This window comes from Hypanus sabinus, chromosome 8, assembly GCF_030144855.1.
Source record: "Hypanus sabinus isolate sHypSab1 chromosome 8, sHypSab1.hap1, whole genome shotgun sequence".
NCBI lineage: Eukaryota > Metazoa > Chordata > Chondrichthyes > Myliobatiformes > Dasyatidae > Hypanus > Hypanus sabinus.
In genome coordinates, this window is record NC_082713.1 from 52,243,915 (window position 1) to 52,263,257 (window position 19,343).

Genomic DNA, 19,343 nt, shown 5'->3' on the forward strand with positions numbered 1-19,343 from the left:
TTTTGAACAATTTGTTTCCGCACCTTGGGTTTCTTTGTTTTTGTGGCTGTCAGTAAGATGAATTTCACAGTTGTATATGGTATAAATACTTTGATAATAAATGCATTTTGAACTTTGAGGTAACCAGGAGGAGAGGTGAAGGTAGGATAGTAGAAATTGTCTAGATGGACTTTATTGAGACCTTTGACAAGGTCCCACGTTGCAGGCTGATCTGGAAGGTTAAGTCACAGGAGATTCAAGATACTCTGTCAGTTGGAATGTGCTCCCATTGTAAATATGCTATTCTGCAATTCTGAATTGGCTTAATGATAGGAAGCAGTGACTGACTGGAGGTTTGTGACTAGTGGTGTGGTGGTGTGCTCCAGGAATCAGTGCTGGGACCTCTTTTATTCAGTATTTATGTAGATGATTTGGATATATGTTCTTATGGAACAGAATTAGGCTATTTGGCCTATCAAGCCTGCTCCGCCATTTTATCATGACTGCTCCATTTTTTCTCTCAGCCCCAGTCTCTTTCCTTGGTGTCTTGACTAAACAAGAATCTATCAACCTCTTCATTAAATATTCATAAAGACTTGGCCCCCACAGCTGCCTGTGGCAACAAATCGACATGACACGATTAGTAAGTTTGCTGATAATATTAAGTTAGTGTGTCTTGTTGACAGTGAAGCAGCTTACAATGAATTGCAGAGAGATCTTGATCAGTTATGGTGACAAGCTGAGGAATGTCAAATAGATTTCAACTTAGGTAAGTGTGAGGTGATGCATTTTGGACAGTCAAACCATTATAGGGCTTACTTAGTGAATGGGAGGGCATTGATGAGGTTTTGTAGAAAAGAAGGACTGGGGAATAGAAGTCCACAGTTTGTTGTAGAGAAATCTAACAACAATATGTCCCAGGGAGTTTAAGATTTCTGGATGGTGGTGAGGAGATACTGCTGCTGCTTCTGCCTGCTTGGCTAAGTAATGCTCACATCTTTCTCTATTACTAGGATACTGCATCCAAACATACCCTAAGCAGCTACAACGGTGGCATAGTAACAATTTTTTATCCTTCTATGACTAGTGTGGCAGTCCTTCGTGCTGAAGTACAGGTTTGCTGAAATGCAGCAGCCATATGTCTAATTTGCAACCATGTGAACCTGCTGCTACCTTCAGGGAATGAAGGACTTGGATCCTAACACATGACTTGACCTGTACAAAGCCATGCTGATTGTCCCTATTTAGGCCCAGGTTTCCAAATTTTCATAAACCCTATCCATAAGAATCCTCTCCAATAACCGTGTTGTCACAGATGTGAGACTTACTCGTCTATAGTTTCCAAGATTATCTCTATTTCCTTTTTTGAATAATGGAACATTAGCTGCTCACCAGGCCTCAGAGACCTCATTTGTGATGGTAAAGGCCCTAGCAATCACATCTCTTTCTTCTCTCAGTAATTTGGAGTATGTGCCATCATGCCATGGGGATTTATTTATCTTAAAGATCTTTAAGAAACCCAATACAACCTTCTTCTTTATCTTGAAATGCTCCACATTGATCTCCCTATACTCCTAGTCCTTCTTGGTAAATACCGATGCAAAGTACTCATTTAGAAAATCACCTATATCCTTCACCTTCAAGCACATGTTCCCTTCTTTATCCTTAAGTGGTCCTACTCAGACCCTAGTTATGTTCTTGGTCTGGATAGATGCATGAGTGCCTTGGGATTCTCTTTAATCCTACATTCCAAAACACTCAATCAGATTAGTAAGGCACAACTTGTCCTCTACATAGCTATGCTGACAGTCCCTAATTTGGACATATTTTTCCAAATGCTGATAAATCCTATCCATAGGAATCCTCTCCTGAAACTGATGTGAGACTCACTGGTCTATAGGTTCCAGGATTATGCCCTCCTGGTTTTCCTAATTCCCTTCTTAAATTCCTTTTTGTTTTTTTTTTAAATCATTGTCAAAGGTCTATTCAATCTTAGCTTCCTAGGACTTCCACAATTCCATTTTCTTCTTGACTAAATTCGCCACCTCTTTCAACAACCTTACCTTGCCTTCCTTATTCTTCCTTCTTCCTGGAGCATATAGTACCTGTCTTTAATCACTCTCCACTTGTCAGATGCACAGTTGCCCAATCTCGTACAAATTTTTTCCAAAGAGATAACTACACACACAATCCAGTAATAATATGTTGACATTTGGGAATTCCCCAGCGTATCCCCAGGGAAGTCTGTCCACAATGAACCTTGCCAGGTTCTTTCTGAAGTTCAAAGTAAATTGGTTATGAAAGTACATATACTTCACCATATAAAACCCTGAGATGCATTACCTTGAGGGCATTCACAGTAAATAAAAGGAAACACAAAAAAAATTAATGACAAACTGCACACATCAAGATGGACAATCGATGTGCAAAAGACAACAAACTGTGCAAATGCAAAAAGAAAAAAAAATAATAAATAAGCAGTAATTATCAAGAACATCAGATGAAGAGTCCTTGAAAGTAAGTCCATAGGTTGTAAGAACAGTTTAGTATTGGGCCAGGTTAACCCCTCTGATTCAAGAGCCTAGTGGTCAAGTGTAATAACTGTCCTGAAACGGATGATGTGAGTCCTGAGGCTCCTGCGCCTCCTTACTTACGGCAGCACTCTCAGGAGAGCATGGCCTGGAACGTCAGGACCCTTGATGATAGATAATGCTCTCCTGCAAGAGCACTCCATGTAGATGTGCTCAATGAAGGGCTTTCTCCTTTATTGATTGAGCTGAATTTACTACACGTTGTAGGCTTTTCCATTCAAGGGCATTTGGTGGTTTCATACAAGGCCGAGATGCAACCAGTCAATAGGCTTTCCATTGCAAATCCATAAAATTTGTTAAAGCTTTAGATAACATGCCGAATCTTCGTAAACTTCTAAGAAAGTAGAGACGTTGTTGCTTTCTTTGTAACGGCACTGGACCCAGTACCAATCCTCTGAAATGATATCAACAACAAATTTCAAGTTGCTAACCCTCTCCACCTCTTATTCTTCAATGAGGACTGGCTCATGGACCTCTGGATTCCTCCTCCTATATTCAATAATCAGCTCCTTAGTGTTGCTGCCACTGTGTGAGAGATGCACCACTCAGCCAGATTTTAAGTTTCCTTCCTATATGCTGACTTGTGATCACCTTTGATTCAACCAATAACTGGTATTGTTGCAAACTTAAATGTGGCATCAGAGCTGTCCTAATTAGAAATCAAGAAGAGCAGGGGGCTAAACATACTGCCTTGTGGTGCACCTGTGCTGATGGTAATTGTGGAGGAGATATTGTTGCCAATCCAAATTGACTGGAAACTCCAAGTAAGAAAGTCAAGGATCCAGTTACACAAGGAGACATTGAGGTGTAGGTGATTAGTTTTGAGGGGATGATAGCATTAAATACAGAGCTATAGATAATAAAGAGTCTCCTGATGTATGCATCTTCACTCTCATGATGTTCCAGGGTTGAGCGAGGAGCCAATTTCCTGTTGACCTGTTGTGACGGTAAGTAAATTGGAGCGGATCCAAGTTTCTCCTCAGATGGAAGTTGATATGTTTCTAAAAGCCCTTCATCACAGTGAATATAAGTGCTTCTAAACAATGGTCTTTGAAGCAGCTTACAATGTTCTTCTTAGGCATCGGTATGATTGAAGTCTGCTTGAAGCAGATGGGTACCTGAGACTGCTGAAGCGAGAGGTTAAAGATCTTAGTGAACACTTCTGACAATTTATCAGCAGTTTTTTATAGAGCTGCAACATTACCTCATGGCTTTTGAACTCAGTCTCTTAGTTAATGAAGCCCAACACATCATATGCCTTTTTAATTATCCTATCAACTTGCCTGGCAAATGTGAAGGATCTAAGGACATGGTCCCCAAGATTCCTCAATTACTCTAAGTTGCAAGGAATCCTGCTGTTAACTTTATATTCCACTGTTAAGTTCAGCAGTCCAAAATATATCACTTCACACTTTTCTGCATTGAACTCCGTCTGTCACTTCTCAGCCCATCCTGTCAAAACAAATCAAGTTTAATCTTCATTCAAGCCATAGATACATCTAAATGAGACTGTGTTCCTCTGGGGCCAAGGTGTAAAACATTTAAAAACAGCAAGCAAACATTCAAAAAAAGTGAGGAACAAATTCAAAGAAGCATATTCACTCAAAAAAAGTACTTAGTCCAAGATCCTGAGCAACAATGTTCAGCAATTGCTGCTACATGCTTCTGGCAGTGTATAGACACACATAATCCAGCCTGTCATACAACTGCTCGAACAGGGGAGTTTAGCGCCAACAGGTGAGGCCAGGTCCAAGGTGAACTCAACTATGCTGTAGCGCTTCTACGCCGCTCACCTAGTCTGCAGCATACGGCAAGTCCGAGCCCTGAGGCCTCATTCTGCTACAACTGAGGCTACGCAACTCCCATGTCGACTGTCTCTCCAGCAGACAAGGGTAACAGGCCTGCAGTAACTTACATTATCACTGTCCAAGAGTTTTGCAATCAGAAGTGAAATGTGTGAGACAATCTCCACGGTTATACTGCACCAGCTCTGATGCTTCTGAGTGGCGGGCAGTAACATAGTCTTCAGCCAGGTCAGCTCCTCCGAACCCATGCCGACTCTTCTGACTCATTGGTGGACTCCTCTGACATCCTGACGGGCTCCTCCGATATCCCAATGGGCTCCTTCAACACCTCAGTCAGCTCCTCCTCCACATTCTCAGCCCTGACCAGCCCCTGAGACAGCTCAGACAGCCCCACTGTTGACACCAATCCAGCTCACTGATGGAGCAGCCCTGCGGTAGCTGATGTTCTTGGAATAGCATTGTCTTTGGATCATAAAAAACAAATTTTCCAAAGGAAAAACACTCTTGGTTGGCATTCAATAGGCCACTGCATTCACATGCATAGCCATCTTACTGGAAGTACCTGAAGTCAATGTCCTATTGTAAACTGCATCAACATCCTGTGACTGCAAGAAACTGATGGAAATTGTAGACATAGTTTAGTACACCGCATAAATCTGCCTCTGCTTCATGGATGCTGTCCACACTTCTCACTGAATCGCTAAAGCTGCCAACATAATCAAAGACCCCACCCTCACCAGAATAAGCAATGCCTGTTGCTTTCAATTTGGCATCTTGTACAAAGCCACGTATCTCTTGCACGGCTGCTGTTTGATGCACTTTCTGTTCCCTTGGCCGTATGATCTGAAACTCCTCCTTCAAATCATTCTACAACACTATCCTTTCATACCTTTGAAAAATTAGCCTCTTCAATGAAACACTTTGAATAATATACTGTATTTCTTTGAGGCTTTTTATTGATAATGATGCATCTTAGACTTTATTTTAAGATACAGAAAGTTGCTGATAAAATAATTTTCAGATACAATTAAGTCGATTTATCACACATTTCATTTCAATGAAAATACTTTTAATCAATGCTTGTTGCACAAAAAATAACTGTTCAGGAACTTTTTCCAGAAGTAACTGGCGGATTCAACAGAATGAAAATTTCCTGACAATTGAAAGCTCACAGAATTCTGAATGACTCAACCTTAGGAAGGTAACACCACCTACAGGCAATCATAGAAATACATCATTTTAAACTTTTTCACACGTGCTGCTGGTAGCCCTGCGGTAGCTGATGTTCTTGGAATAGGATTGTCTTTGGATCATAAAAAGCAAATTTTCTTGGTTGGCATTCAATAGGCCACTGCATTCGCATGCATAGCCATCTTACTGGAAGTACCAAATCACTTTCTCTATAACAATACTAACAATTAAAAGCCAATGTTTTAACAGTACAAATTGTTGTAACACAATACAAAGATAGCAGAGTGCTATGAGTAGGCAAAATCAAATTTGATACTGGTAATCTATGGCAAATGGAAGCAAGATGCTGCCTAACCTGCTGAGAGAGAAATCTCTCATATTCCTGTTAACCTGCAGATCAAACATACCGTTCAAGGAACTCTGGGTAACAAGAGATATCGAAGCTCTAATGAGGAAAAAGAAGGTAGAACAGAGTGATCTAGGAATGACGGTGCATAGTTCCCTGAAAGTGGAATCTCATGTAGATAGGGTGGTGAAGAAAGCTTTTGGTATGCTGGCCTTTATAAATCAGAGCATTAAGTATAGGAGTTGGGATGTAATGTTAAAATTGTACAAGGCATTGGTGAGGCCAAATTTGGAGTATTGTGTACAGTTCTGGTCACCAAATAATAGGAAAGATGTCAACAAAATAGAGAGAGAACAGAGGAGATTTACTAGAATGTTACCTAGGTTTCAGCACTTAAGTTACAGGGAAAGGTTGAACAAGTTAGGTCTTTATCTTTTTGGAGCATAGAAGGTTGGGGGGACTTGATAGAGGTATTTAAAATTATGAGGGGGATAGATAGAGTTGATGTGGATAGGCTTTTTCCATTGAGAGTAGGGGAGATTCAAACAAGAGGACATGAGTTGAGAGTTAGGGGGCAAAAGTTTAAGGGTAACACGAAGGGGAATTTATTTACTCAGAGTGGTAGCTGTGTGGAACGAGCTTCCAGTAGAAGTGGTTGAGGCAGGTTCAGTTTTGTCAGTTAAAGTAAAATTGGATAGGTATATAGACAGGAAAGGAATGGAGGGTTATGGGCTGAGTGCATGTTAGTGGGACTAGGTGAGAGTAAGCGTTCGGCACGGACTAGAAGGGCCAAGATGGCCTGTTTCCTTGCTGTAATTGTTATATGTTTATAAGGTAATGTACATCATGCATGGGCAGCTAAGTATGAATGAACCCCTCATTGAATATGAAGTGGTAAACACCAGGTTTAGCAGGGAAATAAGGAGGGCAAAGAGAATGCATGAGATAGATTTGGCAGAGAGGGTTAAAGATAATCTTAACAGGGTACTTCAATGATCAGCAAAATGGGTGACTAGGGTGAGACCTAGAGCCCTTATGGTGGAAATTGGAGGCAAAGTTGACAAAATTTCTCTTCAAACCCAAGGTGCAGCCATGGGCCCCAGCTATGCCTGCCTTTTCACTGGCTAGGTGGAACAATTTGTGTTTGAAACCTTCCCTGGTAACCCTCCCCAACTCTTTCTCAGTTACCTTGACAAGTGTATTGATTCTGCTTCATGCACCTATGCTGACTGTCAATTTTGTCAACATTGCCTCTAACTTTGATCCTACCCTCAGATTTACTCTGTCTATTTGAGAGACCTCTCTCCTCTTTCTCAAATTCTTTGTTTCCATCTTTGGGGACAAAATGTCTATTGATACCTTTGATGAATGTACTGGGACTCTCACAGCTATTTGGTTTGTACCTCTTCCATCCTGTTACCTGTAAAATTTCCATTCCCTTTTCTCAGTTCTCTCATCTCTGCTGCATCTGTTCCCAGGTGACGACCTCCTTCAAAGAATGGTTTTCCCTTCATCCACCGCTGATGCTGTCCTTGCCTGGTACTCTTCTTATTTACCGCACATTTGCCCTCACCCTATCTTCCCGCCATCTTAATGGGGATAGAGTTCCTTTTGTTATATACCCCAGGAACTTACACATCCAGCTGTAAATTTTGCCCATCTTTAATGAGATCCTACCACCAAACACATCTTTGCCTCTCACCCCCACTTTCCATGATGATTGCTCATTCCAGGATTCCCTTGTCCGTTCATCCCTCCCCACTAATCCCCCACCTGGCACTTTTCCCATTCAACACCACCTTCTCCAATCAAGACAGCAAATAGTCCTTCCAAATGAGGCAACACTTCACTTGCAAGTCTTTTGGGGTCATTTACCGGTGCTCCTCATGTGGCCTCCACTACATTGGAGATACAAGATGAAGATCAGGGGGACTATTTTGTTCACTCCTTCTGCAATAAGCAGGATATCCCAGTGGCCAACCATTTTAATTCCAATCTCCTTCCCATTCTGACCTGTTGGTCCATGACCTCCTCTACTGCCATGATGAAGCTACTCTCAGGTAGGAGGAGAAACACCTCATATTCCATCTGGTTAGAATCCAATCTGATGACATGAAAAACGATCCTTTAACTTCCAGTAATGATCCCCCTCTCCTTTTCCTCTTCTTCCATTCCCCATACTGTTCCTCTCTCACTCATCTCTCCCCCTGGTGTCCCTCCGCCTTCCATTTCTCTCCTGGTCTGCTCTGCTTTCCTTTTAGATTTCTCCTTGAGCCCTTACCTTTTCCACCTATCACCTCACAGCTTCTCACTTCATCAACCGTCCCCCATGGACCTACCTTCTCTCTCTCTTGTCTTCACATATCACCTTCTAGATTGTATTCCTTCCCCTCCCTTCAAATTCTTATTCTGGCTTCTTCCCCCTCCCTTTGCAGCTTTAAAACACATTAAGGCATTAAATCCTTAGGGCCAGACCAAGTGCATCCCCGTACCTCATAGAAGGTTAGGGAAGAAATCACAGAGACCCTTGTAGAGATGTTTGATAATTAGCCACTTGTGAAATTCCAGAAGACTGGAGGATGGATAATATTCCATTGTTTGTGAGATGTAGAAAGGATAGGCCAAGAAACTACAGGCTAGTGAGCCTAACTTGAGCTGTAAGAAAATTACTGAAGAGAATTCTGTAATTTTGAAAATCAAAGCCTGATCAGGAATAATCTGTAAGGTTTACACATGGGAGGTCATATCTGTGATTTTAGTGTCCGAGGTCATCCTTCAGGAGGGTGAACCCATGGAAAGCAAATGTCCCAGTCGGTATACCGTGTTGAGTACTGAAGACCTGTGCTAATCAACTGGCTGTAGTGTTCATGGATATCTTTAACCTCTCTTCGGCAGTCTGTGGTACACAGCTACTTCAAGAAGGCTTCAATCATATCAGTACACAAGAAAAATGTTTCAATGACCATCATCCAGTAGCACTTACATTCACTGTGATGAGGTGTTTTGAGAGGTTGGTCAACAAGGGAAGCCATTTCATTGGTTCTTCACTTAACCCTGGAACATCTAAACAGTGAAGATGCCTACATCAGGATGCTGTTCATTGACTACACCTCTGCAATCAACACTATCATTCCTCTAAGCTCCAAGTTAAGTGGATTTTCTAGTGTAGTCTGTTTTGTCATATGCTTTTGTGATATCATTCTGGAGGAACGTTGTCTCATTTTTTAACTGCATTGCTTTTGTGGTTTCTAAATGACAAATAAACTGAATCTGAAGACCTCAGTCTCAATACCTCCTTGTGCAACTGGATCCTTGATTTCCTCAACTGTAGACCCCAATCATTTTGGATTGACATCGACATTTCCACAATTACCATCAATGCAGAAGCACCATAGACCTGCGAGCTTAGCCCCCCAATCTACTCGCTTTATATTTATGACTGTGAGGCTAAATACAACTCCAATGCCATATTTAAGTTTGTTGTTAACGCCACTGTTGTGAGCTGAATCAAAGGTGGTGACGAATCAGCATATAGGAGAGAAATTGAAAATCTGGTTGAATGGTGTCACAACAACCTCTCACTTAATGTCAGCAAAATCATAGAGCTGATTATTGACTACAGGACAAGCCAGTCCTCACCAGGGTATCAAAGGGGGTCTGCAACTTTAAATTCTTCAGGGTTATCATTTCAGAGGATCTGTCCTGGGCCTGGCACATAGATGCTGTTACAAAGAAAGCACGGCAGCACTTTTGCTTTCTTAGGTGTGAAGATTAGGTATGTAATCTAAATATATTACTAATATCTATAGATATACAGTGCACCATATACTGACTGGTTGCATCACAACCCAGTGCGGCAACACCAACACCGTTGAATGGAAAACCCTACAAAAAGTAGTGAACACAGCCCAATCCATCACAGGTGAAGCCCTTCCCACCACTGAATACACTTACGAGGAGCACTGATGCAGGAAAGCAGCAGCATCCATCGTCAAGAACTCTCACCATCCAGAGCATCAGTAAGGGGGTACAGGAGACTCAGGTCCCATACCATCAGGTTCAGAGGCAGTTATTACTGCTCAGTCATTTGGCTCTTGAACCAGATGGGATAACTTCACTCATCCCAACACTGAAGTGATTTCATACACTACATACTGACTTTTAAGGACTCTGCAACTCCTATTTTTCTTTTGTATTTGTACAATTTTTTGCCTTTTGTGCGTCGGCTGCTTGTACGTCTTTGTTATGTGCAGTGTTTCATTTATTTGATTGTAGTTCTACATATTTACTGTGAAAGCCCACAAAAAATGAATCTCAGGGTAGTCTCTAGTGACATATATGTGTAACGCCAAGGTTAATATTTATACTGCTATGCTGTAACTGTTCCATTTTAGCAGTTCAATAAGAGCAGTCTGTTGTGCTTGCAGCTTGTTTGGGTTTGAGCTAAGATAAGGGGCTTTGTTGTTCAACTTAGGAATGTGGTGACAGCCAGTCAGAATGGTGGAATTGGGAGAAGGTTCTAGAGAGCACTGGGTGGAGAGGTTCTTGTGCAGGACACTGGTGTGAGTTGAGGTCTTTTTGGCAGGAGCTGGGAGAAGACAGGAGGAAAGATAGCTGAGGATGCCATCCCTATTGCACAAGGTGTTTTGTGCAGATGCATGGTTTCAAGGAGGAAGAACCGATGCTCATGTGGGGGAGCCTGTTTGCTTGTGATGGATTTCAAACGACATTCAGAAGGTGGTGTGTGCTTTCACACAGACCTAGGGTCCAGCACATGAGTAAAAGACAACTTGAAAATAAGCTCCAAGTTATGTGCACATTTGACTGTTTAATTATAATAGGCCCTTTTTGTTTCTTTCTTTTATTTCTTTAATAACTCTTTGGTTGAGTTAACATTCATAACTATGCTTTCTTTATAATGTATGCAGTGTATGATCTGTTATTTCTTGCTGATGAGCAATTGCATGGGACAGTAAAGCACACAGTATTCACACAAACCAGAGTTTGATTGGGCAAAACACCACAAACTATGGGTTTGGTGGGACCCAAGTCATATCTATCCTAGATATACGGAGTCTGAGAAAGGTGGTTTTCTCAATGCTGTGTCTGGTGGCTGTTAGTGAGGGGCTAATAAGCTGCAACTTTAGAGATACCCAGGAGAAAGGGGCTTCATGAGTATTTTGATATAAATTACTTCGAATTTTTGAGTAGCTGAGTATCACTGTGTAGTGGTAGCAAATTCAGCAGACCTTTTTGGAAGAAAAATCACTAAATGACAAACAAAATGTTAATTAGTTATTATCACTGCACAATTAGTAAATTTCCTTCAGCATTAAAATCTTATATTCTAATTATTCCATTAAAATCAAATTCAAATTATTCTGATCTAACCAGAATACTCAGGTGAAATGATGAGGGGGAATTTGAAAGGAAGCAGCAAAACATGATGCAATTGTGTCTGTCCAACACTGAGGAGGTTGTAGTCCCTAGTCGCCCTCCCCCCACTCCCTCCCACCCCCGCGCGCACACACACACACTTTTTCATTTCAATTTTGGCTAGTATTTTGGCAGATGATGTATAAACCAAACAGTCTCAGGGAGGTTTAGTATACCAACAGATCACCATTGTTTACTCTGTCCATGAAATTTCTTCTTTCCTTTCATTCTTTCTCATTACTAGAATGCACATGCTGCAGAGCCTTCCCTTATTCTGAACCAAGTGAGGAGTGCTTTGGAAAGATATTTTCAGTATTATTTCAATAGTTCTGAATATCAATTTCCAACCACATCCTATAACTGCAATTTTCGGTTTACCAATGGTGGATAATAGTCATTTATCCTCTTCTTGCATTTGTTACATTAATGGCAAGAAGATCTATTTTATTGAATTGGAAAGAAATTAATCCTCCAACTATATTTCAGTGGTTTTCTCAAACTATCTTGTTTGAGCTTAGAAAAAATTGAAAGTGTTGTTTTTGATCCTTCAGTTAAATTTGAAGAAACTTGGAGACCATTTATTTAACATTTTCATATTTAAATTGTCTTTTTCCTAATTGTTTTCTGTACTTTCACCTTGATATTTTTCATAAACCAGCATTGCAAAGTCCCTCTGTACATCAAATTTTATCAGCTTTTCACTACTGAAAAATGTTCTCAGGTTTATATTCAATCTATTGGAATTCATAACCTCATGGTTTCCTACATTATCCTCCATCCACAACTTTGACAACTCGTTTAATTTGTCTTATTTCTTTGTATCTTTCCCATACAATTACAGTTTGTACAGTATCCATACAGGACCTCATTAAATGCAGCACTGAAGTCCACATGTAACATGCATATTGACTTGCCTTAATCGCTTTTCTTGGTAAACTGAAATCAAATGTTTTAGCAAATTTCTCACCTAAACAATTTTTTTTAAAAAACTGCATGTGCTGTAAATGTAAAATAAAACCCAAACATTTTGAAAATATGAAGTGGGTTCGGCTTCATCTGTGGGGAGAAAAAATGTTTCAGTTTAGACTCCATCAGTAAAGGGTCCTTGATGGCAAATGTTAATTGTTTCTCATCCTACAGATGTGGCTTGACGTGCCGAGTATTTCCAATAGTTATGTTTCTATTTTAAGTTACTCATATAGCATTGTAAGAATCAGCAAAAAATTCCATAACTTGTTGTTGTGTCATATAAGGCATTTCTCTGATCTCAGCTGGCAATCTGAATGCCAATGTTGCAATTTATTTTAGTGAATCACAAACAGAAAACTTGATCTTGAATAGTTACTGAAATTAGCAACTGACCAACTTTAATTGAAACCTCTTCAATGAACAGTATGATATGCTGAGGTATGCTGGCTATCCCTCATAAATTCGCTGAAGAAGAAATTGCTGTCTTGTGTTAACTTTGAAGCATTGTGACTGACAGGTTATTCAAGGCACATTAATCCTTTCAAGGCCAAACAACAGATTATTGTCTTTTGCTTGTCATTGCTGTATTTGCACTTAACAAAGACTTTAACCTTCAGTAGATAAAGTTAGTTTTGTATCAGTTCAATGATACAATCTGTGTGGATTGGGAATAACATTTCCTCCTTGCTGACGATTAACACTGTGTGTTTAGCCCACTGCTCTGTTCTCTCTATACTCATGACTGTGGCTAAGCATAGCTCAAATGTCATTTATAAATTTGCTGATGATACAGCAAATGTTGAATTGGAAAGAAATTGATCCTCCCACTGTATTTAATTGGTTCTCTCAAACTATGTTATGTTTAAATTTAGAAAAAATTAGAAGTGGTACTTTTGAGACTTCTATTAAATTTGAAAAGTTATGGAGACCATTTATTCAACGTTTTCATATGATGTAATATGACCCTGTGCCAAGTACATTTGATTTCCCAGCTTTTAGCTTATGTATTTTGAGAGGACCGGAAGTGACGGCATTGATGAATACTTATTTTTGTTAGATATTATAAACAGCCCACTTTTTTTTTCTTCTCTTTTGTTTGTTTTTTTTTTCTTTTATATTACTTATTAGTTATAGTTATTAGATTAGTTAGTTTTGCATTATATAAATTTTTTTTTGTTTTTTTTTCTTTCTTTTTTGTTTTTTTATATTATACATTATGAAATATTTAGATTTACTATGTCCATACATATATCTTATGGCTTATGTCTTGGTAAACTCATTTATATTGTAACTATTATGTATGTTTTTTTTCATATGTAATGGAATGTGTATGTTGGTAATTTCTTTATCAATATATCATCTGTATTCTGTCCATATTACTAATATTAATAAAAAGATTTAGAAAGATGATACAGCTGCTGTTGGCAGAATCTCAGATGGAGATTCTGAGATTCACAGGAGTGAGATTTACCAGCTAATTGAGCAGCAACATCACTCAACATCAATATGACCAAAGAACTGATTATGGACTTCAGAAAAGGTAAGACGACGGAACACAAGTCAATTCTCATAGAACAATCAGAAGTGGAGAGCATAAGCAGCTTCAAGTTCCTGGGTATCAATATCTCTGAGGATCTATCTTAGTCCCAACATATTGATGCAGCTATAAAGAAAGCAAGACAGCAGCTATATTTCATTAGGAGTTCGAGGAGATTTGGTTTGTGACCTAAAACAATCAAAAACTTCTACAGATGTACCGTGGGCTTCATCACATTCTGGTATGGGTGGTGGGAGGTGTGGGTACTGCACAGGATCAAAAGAAGCTACAGAAAGTTGTAAAAATTGGTCAGCTCCATTATGGGTAGTATCCAAGACATCTTCAAGGAGTGGTGCCTCAGAACGGTGGCATCCATTATTAAGGACCCCCCATTACTCAAGACATCCCTCTTTCATTGTTACCACCAGGAAGGAGGTACAGAAGCCTGAAGGCACATACTCTGCAATTCAGGAACAGCTTCTTGCCCTCTGCCATCCAATTTCTAAATGGACATTGAACCCATGAAAACTACCCTACTTTTTTATTATTTATTACTGCACTACTATTTTTAATTTACCTATTTAATATACATATATACTTACTGTAATTCATTTTTCTCTATATTTTATCATGTCTGCTGCCACTAAGTCACAACATAGGCCAGTGATATTAAACCTGATTCTGATACTTTGATTGATTCAGAGATGAATGCAGAAACATATAAAGAGATGTAATCTTGTTAGAATCTACAAGGATGAAAATTTAAATATGGAGTCTGAGAGCAAATGTTCAGTACATGGAGGAATGATTAATGAACTCGATTTCCTGCAAAATAGGATGCACCCAGCTGAAATTTAAACACACCGGAGTCTGGAAAGTTCAAAATAGAAATTGGAGTAATCAGATTAAGAACCATAAAAAGCATGTGAAGGATCTCAGAACTAAATAAATAAGGATAATGTTTACTGAGTGAAGTTCAGCACTTTTGGTGATGAATTGAATCTAGAGGTTAAAATTCATGTCAAAAGTGCTAATAACCTGGTTCAGAATTAATTTGAGGAAGGGTTTGAATTCAATAACAAAGAATTGGATGTTATGATAAAGTTATGTTATCAGGAATATTAAGACAAAAGAAGCAATAATATACCCCAACTCTAACCATGGTACTTCTGGGAAAGTGGAAAATTCTTGTCTCTCAAACAGGAAACCTGAATTCAGAGCGTGAACTTCACCTATTCAGAATCAGATTTATTATCACTCATGTATGTTATGATATTTATTGTTTGGTGGCAGCAGTACAGCACAAAGTTAAAAAAAGTTACAATAATTAATAAATAAATAGTGCAAAACAGGAATAGTGAGGTAATGTATGTGGGTTCACAGAGAATTCGGAATTCTGATAGCAGAGGGTAAAAGCTGTTCCTAAGATTTTAAGAAATTACTCCAGAAATTCTAAGATTTTTCTAGAGATAAACATGATGCCAGATTTTGTTTTTTTTAACCATCAAGCATTTCCTTTCATTTCCACTGACAGGGCAACATTCTGTAGGAATCTAAAAAGTATTAATATTTCAGGTAACAGTTTCTCTCTCCAGTACCACAATTGTAGGACGTATCTTGGTAATGATGAGACTGAGTAGAGAGGAAATTAAGAACCTGGTGGCATGGTGTGAAGACAATAACCTATCCCTCAACGTCAGCAAGATGAAGGAATTGGTTGCTGACTTCAGAAGGAGTAGCGGACTGCCCGACCCCATCTACATCGGTGGTGCACAGGTCAAAAGCTTTAATTTCCTCAGGGTGAATATCACAAATAACCTGACTTGGTCTAACCAAGCAGAGTCCACTGCCAAAAAGGCCCACCAGCACCTTTACTTCCTGAGAGAGCTGAAGAAATTTGGCCTGACCCCAAAACCCTCACTAATTTTTATATGTGCACCGTAGAAAGCACTCTTCTAGGGTGCATCACAACCTGGTATGGAAGTTGTCCTGTCCAATACCGGAAGAAGCTGCAGAAGATCGTGAACATAGCCCAGCACATCACACAAACCAATCTTCTATCCTTGGACTCACTTTACACTGCATGCTGTCGGAGCAGTGCTGCCAGGATAATCAAGGACACGATCCACCCAGCCAACACACTTTTTGTCCCTCTTCCCTCCAGGAGAAGGTCCATGAGCATGAAGATTCGTACGGCCAGATTTGGGAACAGCTTCTTTCCAACTGTGATAAGACTGCTGAACAGATCCTGACTCGGATCTGGGCCCTACCTTCCAAATATCTGGACCTGACTTGCACTACCTTACTTCCCCTTTTCTATTTTCTAATTATGATTTATAATTTAAATTTTTATTATATTTAATTCGATTTGTACTTCAGGAAGTGCAAAGCGCAGAATCAAATATCACTGTGATGATTGTACACTCTAGTATCAATTGTCTGGTGACAATAAAGTACATTTCCAGAATTTAAAAATTTTGCATTTTCTTGCCCATCGTCATTCTCAAAGACAAGTGCTCATGGATGTTTTAACTTGGCAAGATGGTTTCTGTCCAAGCATTTGATTTCTTTTCTGAATCTTTCCTAGTTTTTAAATAGACGTGCATCTCCTGCAATGTTTTCAATAATAACAAATAGAAAATTGTTAATGTCACTATCCAAAGGAAAAGATATACTTTGTACTGGGAATTGAAGTTGATATACTTTTGGAATATTTCTCTTCTGCTGTTGGCATGGTAGGCATTACAAATGCAAGTTTTTTTTTAAGTTAGAATCAATCCAGGATCTGTCCCAAATTCCAATTCCTATATTTAATGTATTGTTCTCTTAGGCTTAGAAATTTCCAGCCTATAGCTTATAGTTAACAACTCAAAATATTAGAAGACATCCTGTAAGGAGGAAAATAATGGGGTACCTGGACAATGGTATCCTTTCTATTCTCAAAAATGGAAACTTCAATAAAGTCAATAACCATAGCAATATTGACTTATTTAATAAATACATATGAAATTATAGCACATGGAATGATTGAGTGTTTGAAAAGTATCTGGTTACTTCAGAATCTTTAACAATATATAAATGATCTAGTCTGGTGCCCTATATGGTTGTTTTGAAATCTTATTTCTGCATACTGTGGGTAAAACATTGAATAACCAAAATGCTGGCACTATTCTGGCATTTACTCAAAGTTCAGGGAGAGAAAAGACATACAAGAGGTACTTAAGCAATCAGAAGCTTCAAGGTTTAGGATATGCAGCTGGACTTAGTGTTGTCACATCCATGGAAACAAAATGAGGAAATGTGATTTACAAAGTGGTTTTCTAATTTTGAAAAAAGAATCATTTTTGGAGTTTATGATTTAACTCTGGCAAATTTCACCGCATTTGGCTAGATTATGTGTTGCATACTGAGGCCTAGCCTTCTCCTAGGTGCATCAGCCTCTATGGAAAGCATTAGCATTAGTGTATCATCAAGAAACTGGCCGGCTGGTGGCGCAATGGCATCAGCACCGGACTTTGGAACGAAGGTTTTTGAGTTTGAATCCAAGTCGGGCACCCGAGCACGCTTTCCATCTGTGCCAGGTTGAGCATTGAGCTAGCCACTTGGCCCCGTAAAAAAAAAAGGGTCGAATCAGGAACGTTCATATTGTGACCTGGTTAATCTGAAAGGAGACCAATTCTGACAAGAATGGCTGAATGTCTGCAGCAAACATGCTAAAAAAAAATCAAGAAACTTCTAGAAGCATCAAAAACCTGGCAAAGTTAAGTACCTGTTAGTTTCTGGAGTGATGTGGAACAATGGCACATGTTCTCAAAGTTACACATTGTACTGAAGCAACTTACACTGACTTTAAACGGTTTATTGTCTCAAGTAAAATACTTAAAGAGCAATTTTGGGCACACATCAGTAAATTCAGAGTTACGTTATTACAAAACTTATTACAAAACTATCCAGGTTTGCAAAGGTTGAATATAAGGTCATAACAAAAAATATAATATAAAATTGTTAAAATAATCAAAATAGCATGTTATTCTGCTTTAGAGATGTAAAACTTTAACATCAAGTATAGGCTTAATTTTAAACTGTTGAATAACTGGACATGTAAGAGGAAAGATAACAACTCTGAGAATTGAAGAAATAAACAGTTGAGCAGACATTTAAATATTAATCAGCTTGCAGTCAGTTTGATTTTGTTATATCTAAAAAATACTGCAGTATGTCCTCAATACTAAAGTTCATAGTAATGCCAGAGCCAGGGTAGCATTGAACAATCATTTCTTCAAACTGCTTGTACTGATGAACGAATTCTCCTTGCATTGTGCCCCACACCACCTGCAACATCAATTATAAATTTAAGTATCATAAGTCTGAGAAAATCTGCAAGTGCTGAAAATCCAAGCAACACACACAAAATGCTGGAGGGAACTCAGCAGGCCAGGTAGCATCTACAGAAAAGAGTAAACAGTCGATATTTTGGACCATGACATGAAATGTGGACTGATAACTCTTTTCCATAGATGATGCCTGACCTGTTGAGTTCTTCCAGCATTTTGTATGTGTTGATCTAAGTTTAATTATGCTAATTTCTTTGTAGATATAAGGTGGCCTTTGGTTGCTATTCATAAATATCTGTATTTATATGTTTCTATATTATGGAAAAAGTAAAAAGAATACAGAATACCTGGAGTTTGTGTTTAATAGTGTTAACTTATACAATGACCTTGCACCTTAAATTGACTGAACATGCACAGGATTCTTGAATTCTAAGTGCAAATTAAGTTTTTGCCCTTTTTTCTACTTTAAAACTCAATTCCTACAAAATTAAACAAAAATATTGATTGGCAGTTTCTATAAATTACGTTTGTTTGAACACTTCTCCAAACGTTAGCAAAATTAATTTGCATTCAGACTCATGAAAGTTCCTAAAGCATAACTTCTCCCTCAGTATTGACACCACTTATTCGATTTTTACACATATAAATCTTCACCCTTATCTTCTTGTCTAAAATAGGCTATTTAATCAAATTAAAATAAAAAATAAAATTTATCAGTAGTAAGTAATGTTAGCAGAACTGAAAATCAATCACCACAGGCAGCTAGTGTATCCACATGGCACAGCATTCAGGTTTGTTTTGCAGTTTTCTGCACTTGTCCTTTTCATGCATAGACAGTACTAAGCACATCGATACACTACACTGATGTAAATTCTTAACTGATTTTGCACAGTAATACTTGAGTGTGAATAAAGATTTAGAGCCAGTCTTAAATGCCTACCTTTGACAACAAGATGATGCACTAGCTACTGTGTACCACCTGTCATTAGAGATAAACGTGTCAAACTGATCCTTCTGTTTGGAGTCACCTTAAATGTACAGCTTCTGTGGTTAATCGGGCTTGGGACTTGAATACTTGTATGTTCAATTCATTGTACACACAGAGACACAGTTTAAGAACACATCAAAAATACAGATGGATTTCTAAAAAAAATT

The 19,343-nt window shown here is 38.8% G+C and overlaps 1 protein-coding gene across 1 annotated transcript in view; it reads right to left on the bottom strand.

Moving 5' to 3' along the window:
- Positions 1-17,715: 17,715 nt before the first annotated feature.
- Positions 17,716-19,343, bottom strand: part of LOC132397740 (exocyst complex component 1-like) — a 75,355-nt gene continuing 73,727 nt past the window's right edge. Inside the window, exon 18 of the mRNA XM_059976502.1 lies at positions 17,716-18,186. Within this exon, the coding sequence (XP_059832485.1) occupies positions 18,034-18,186 (153 nt within the window). The 3' untranslated portion in view covers positions 17,716-18,033. The remainder of the gene's footprint in view (positions 18,187-19,343) is intronic.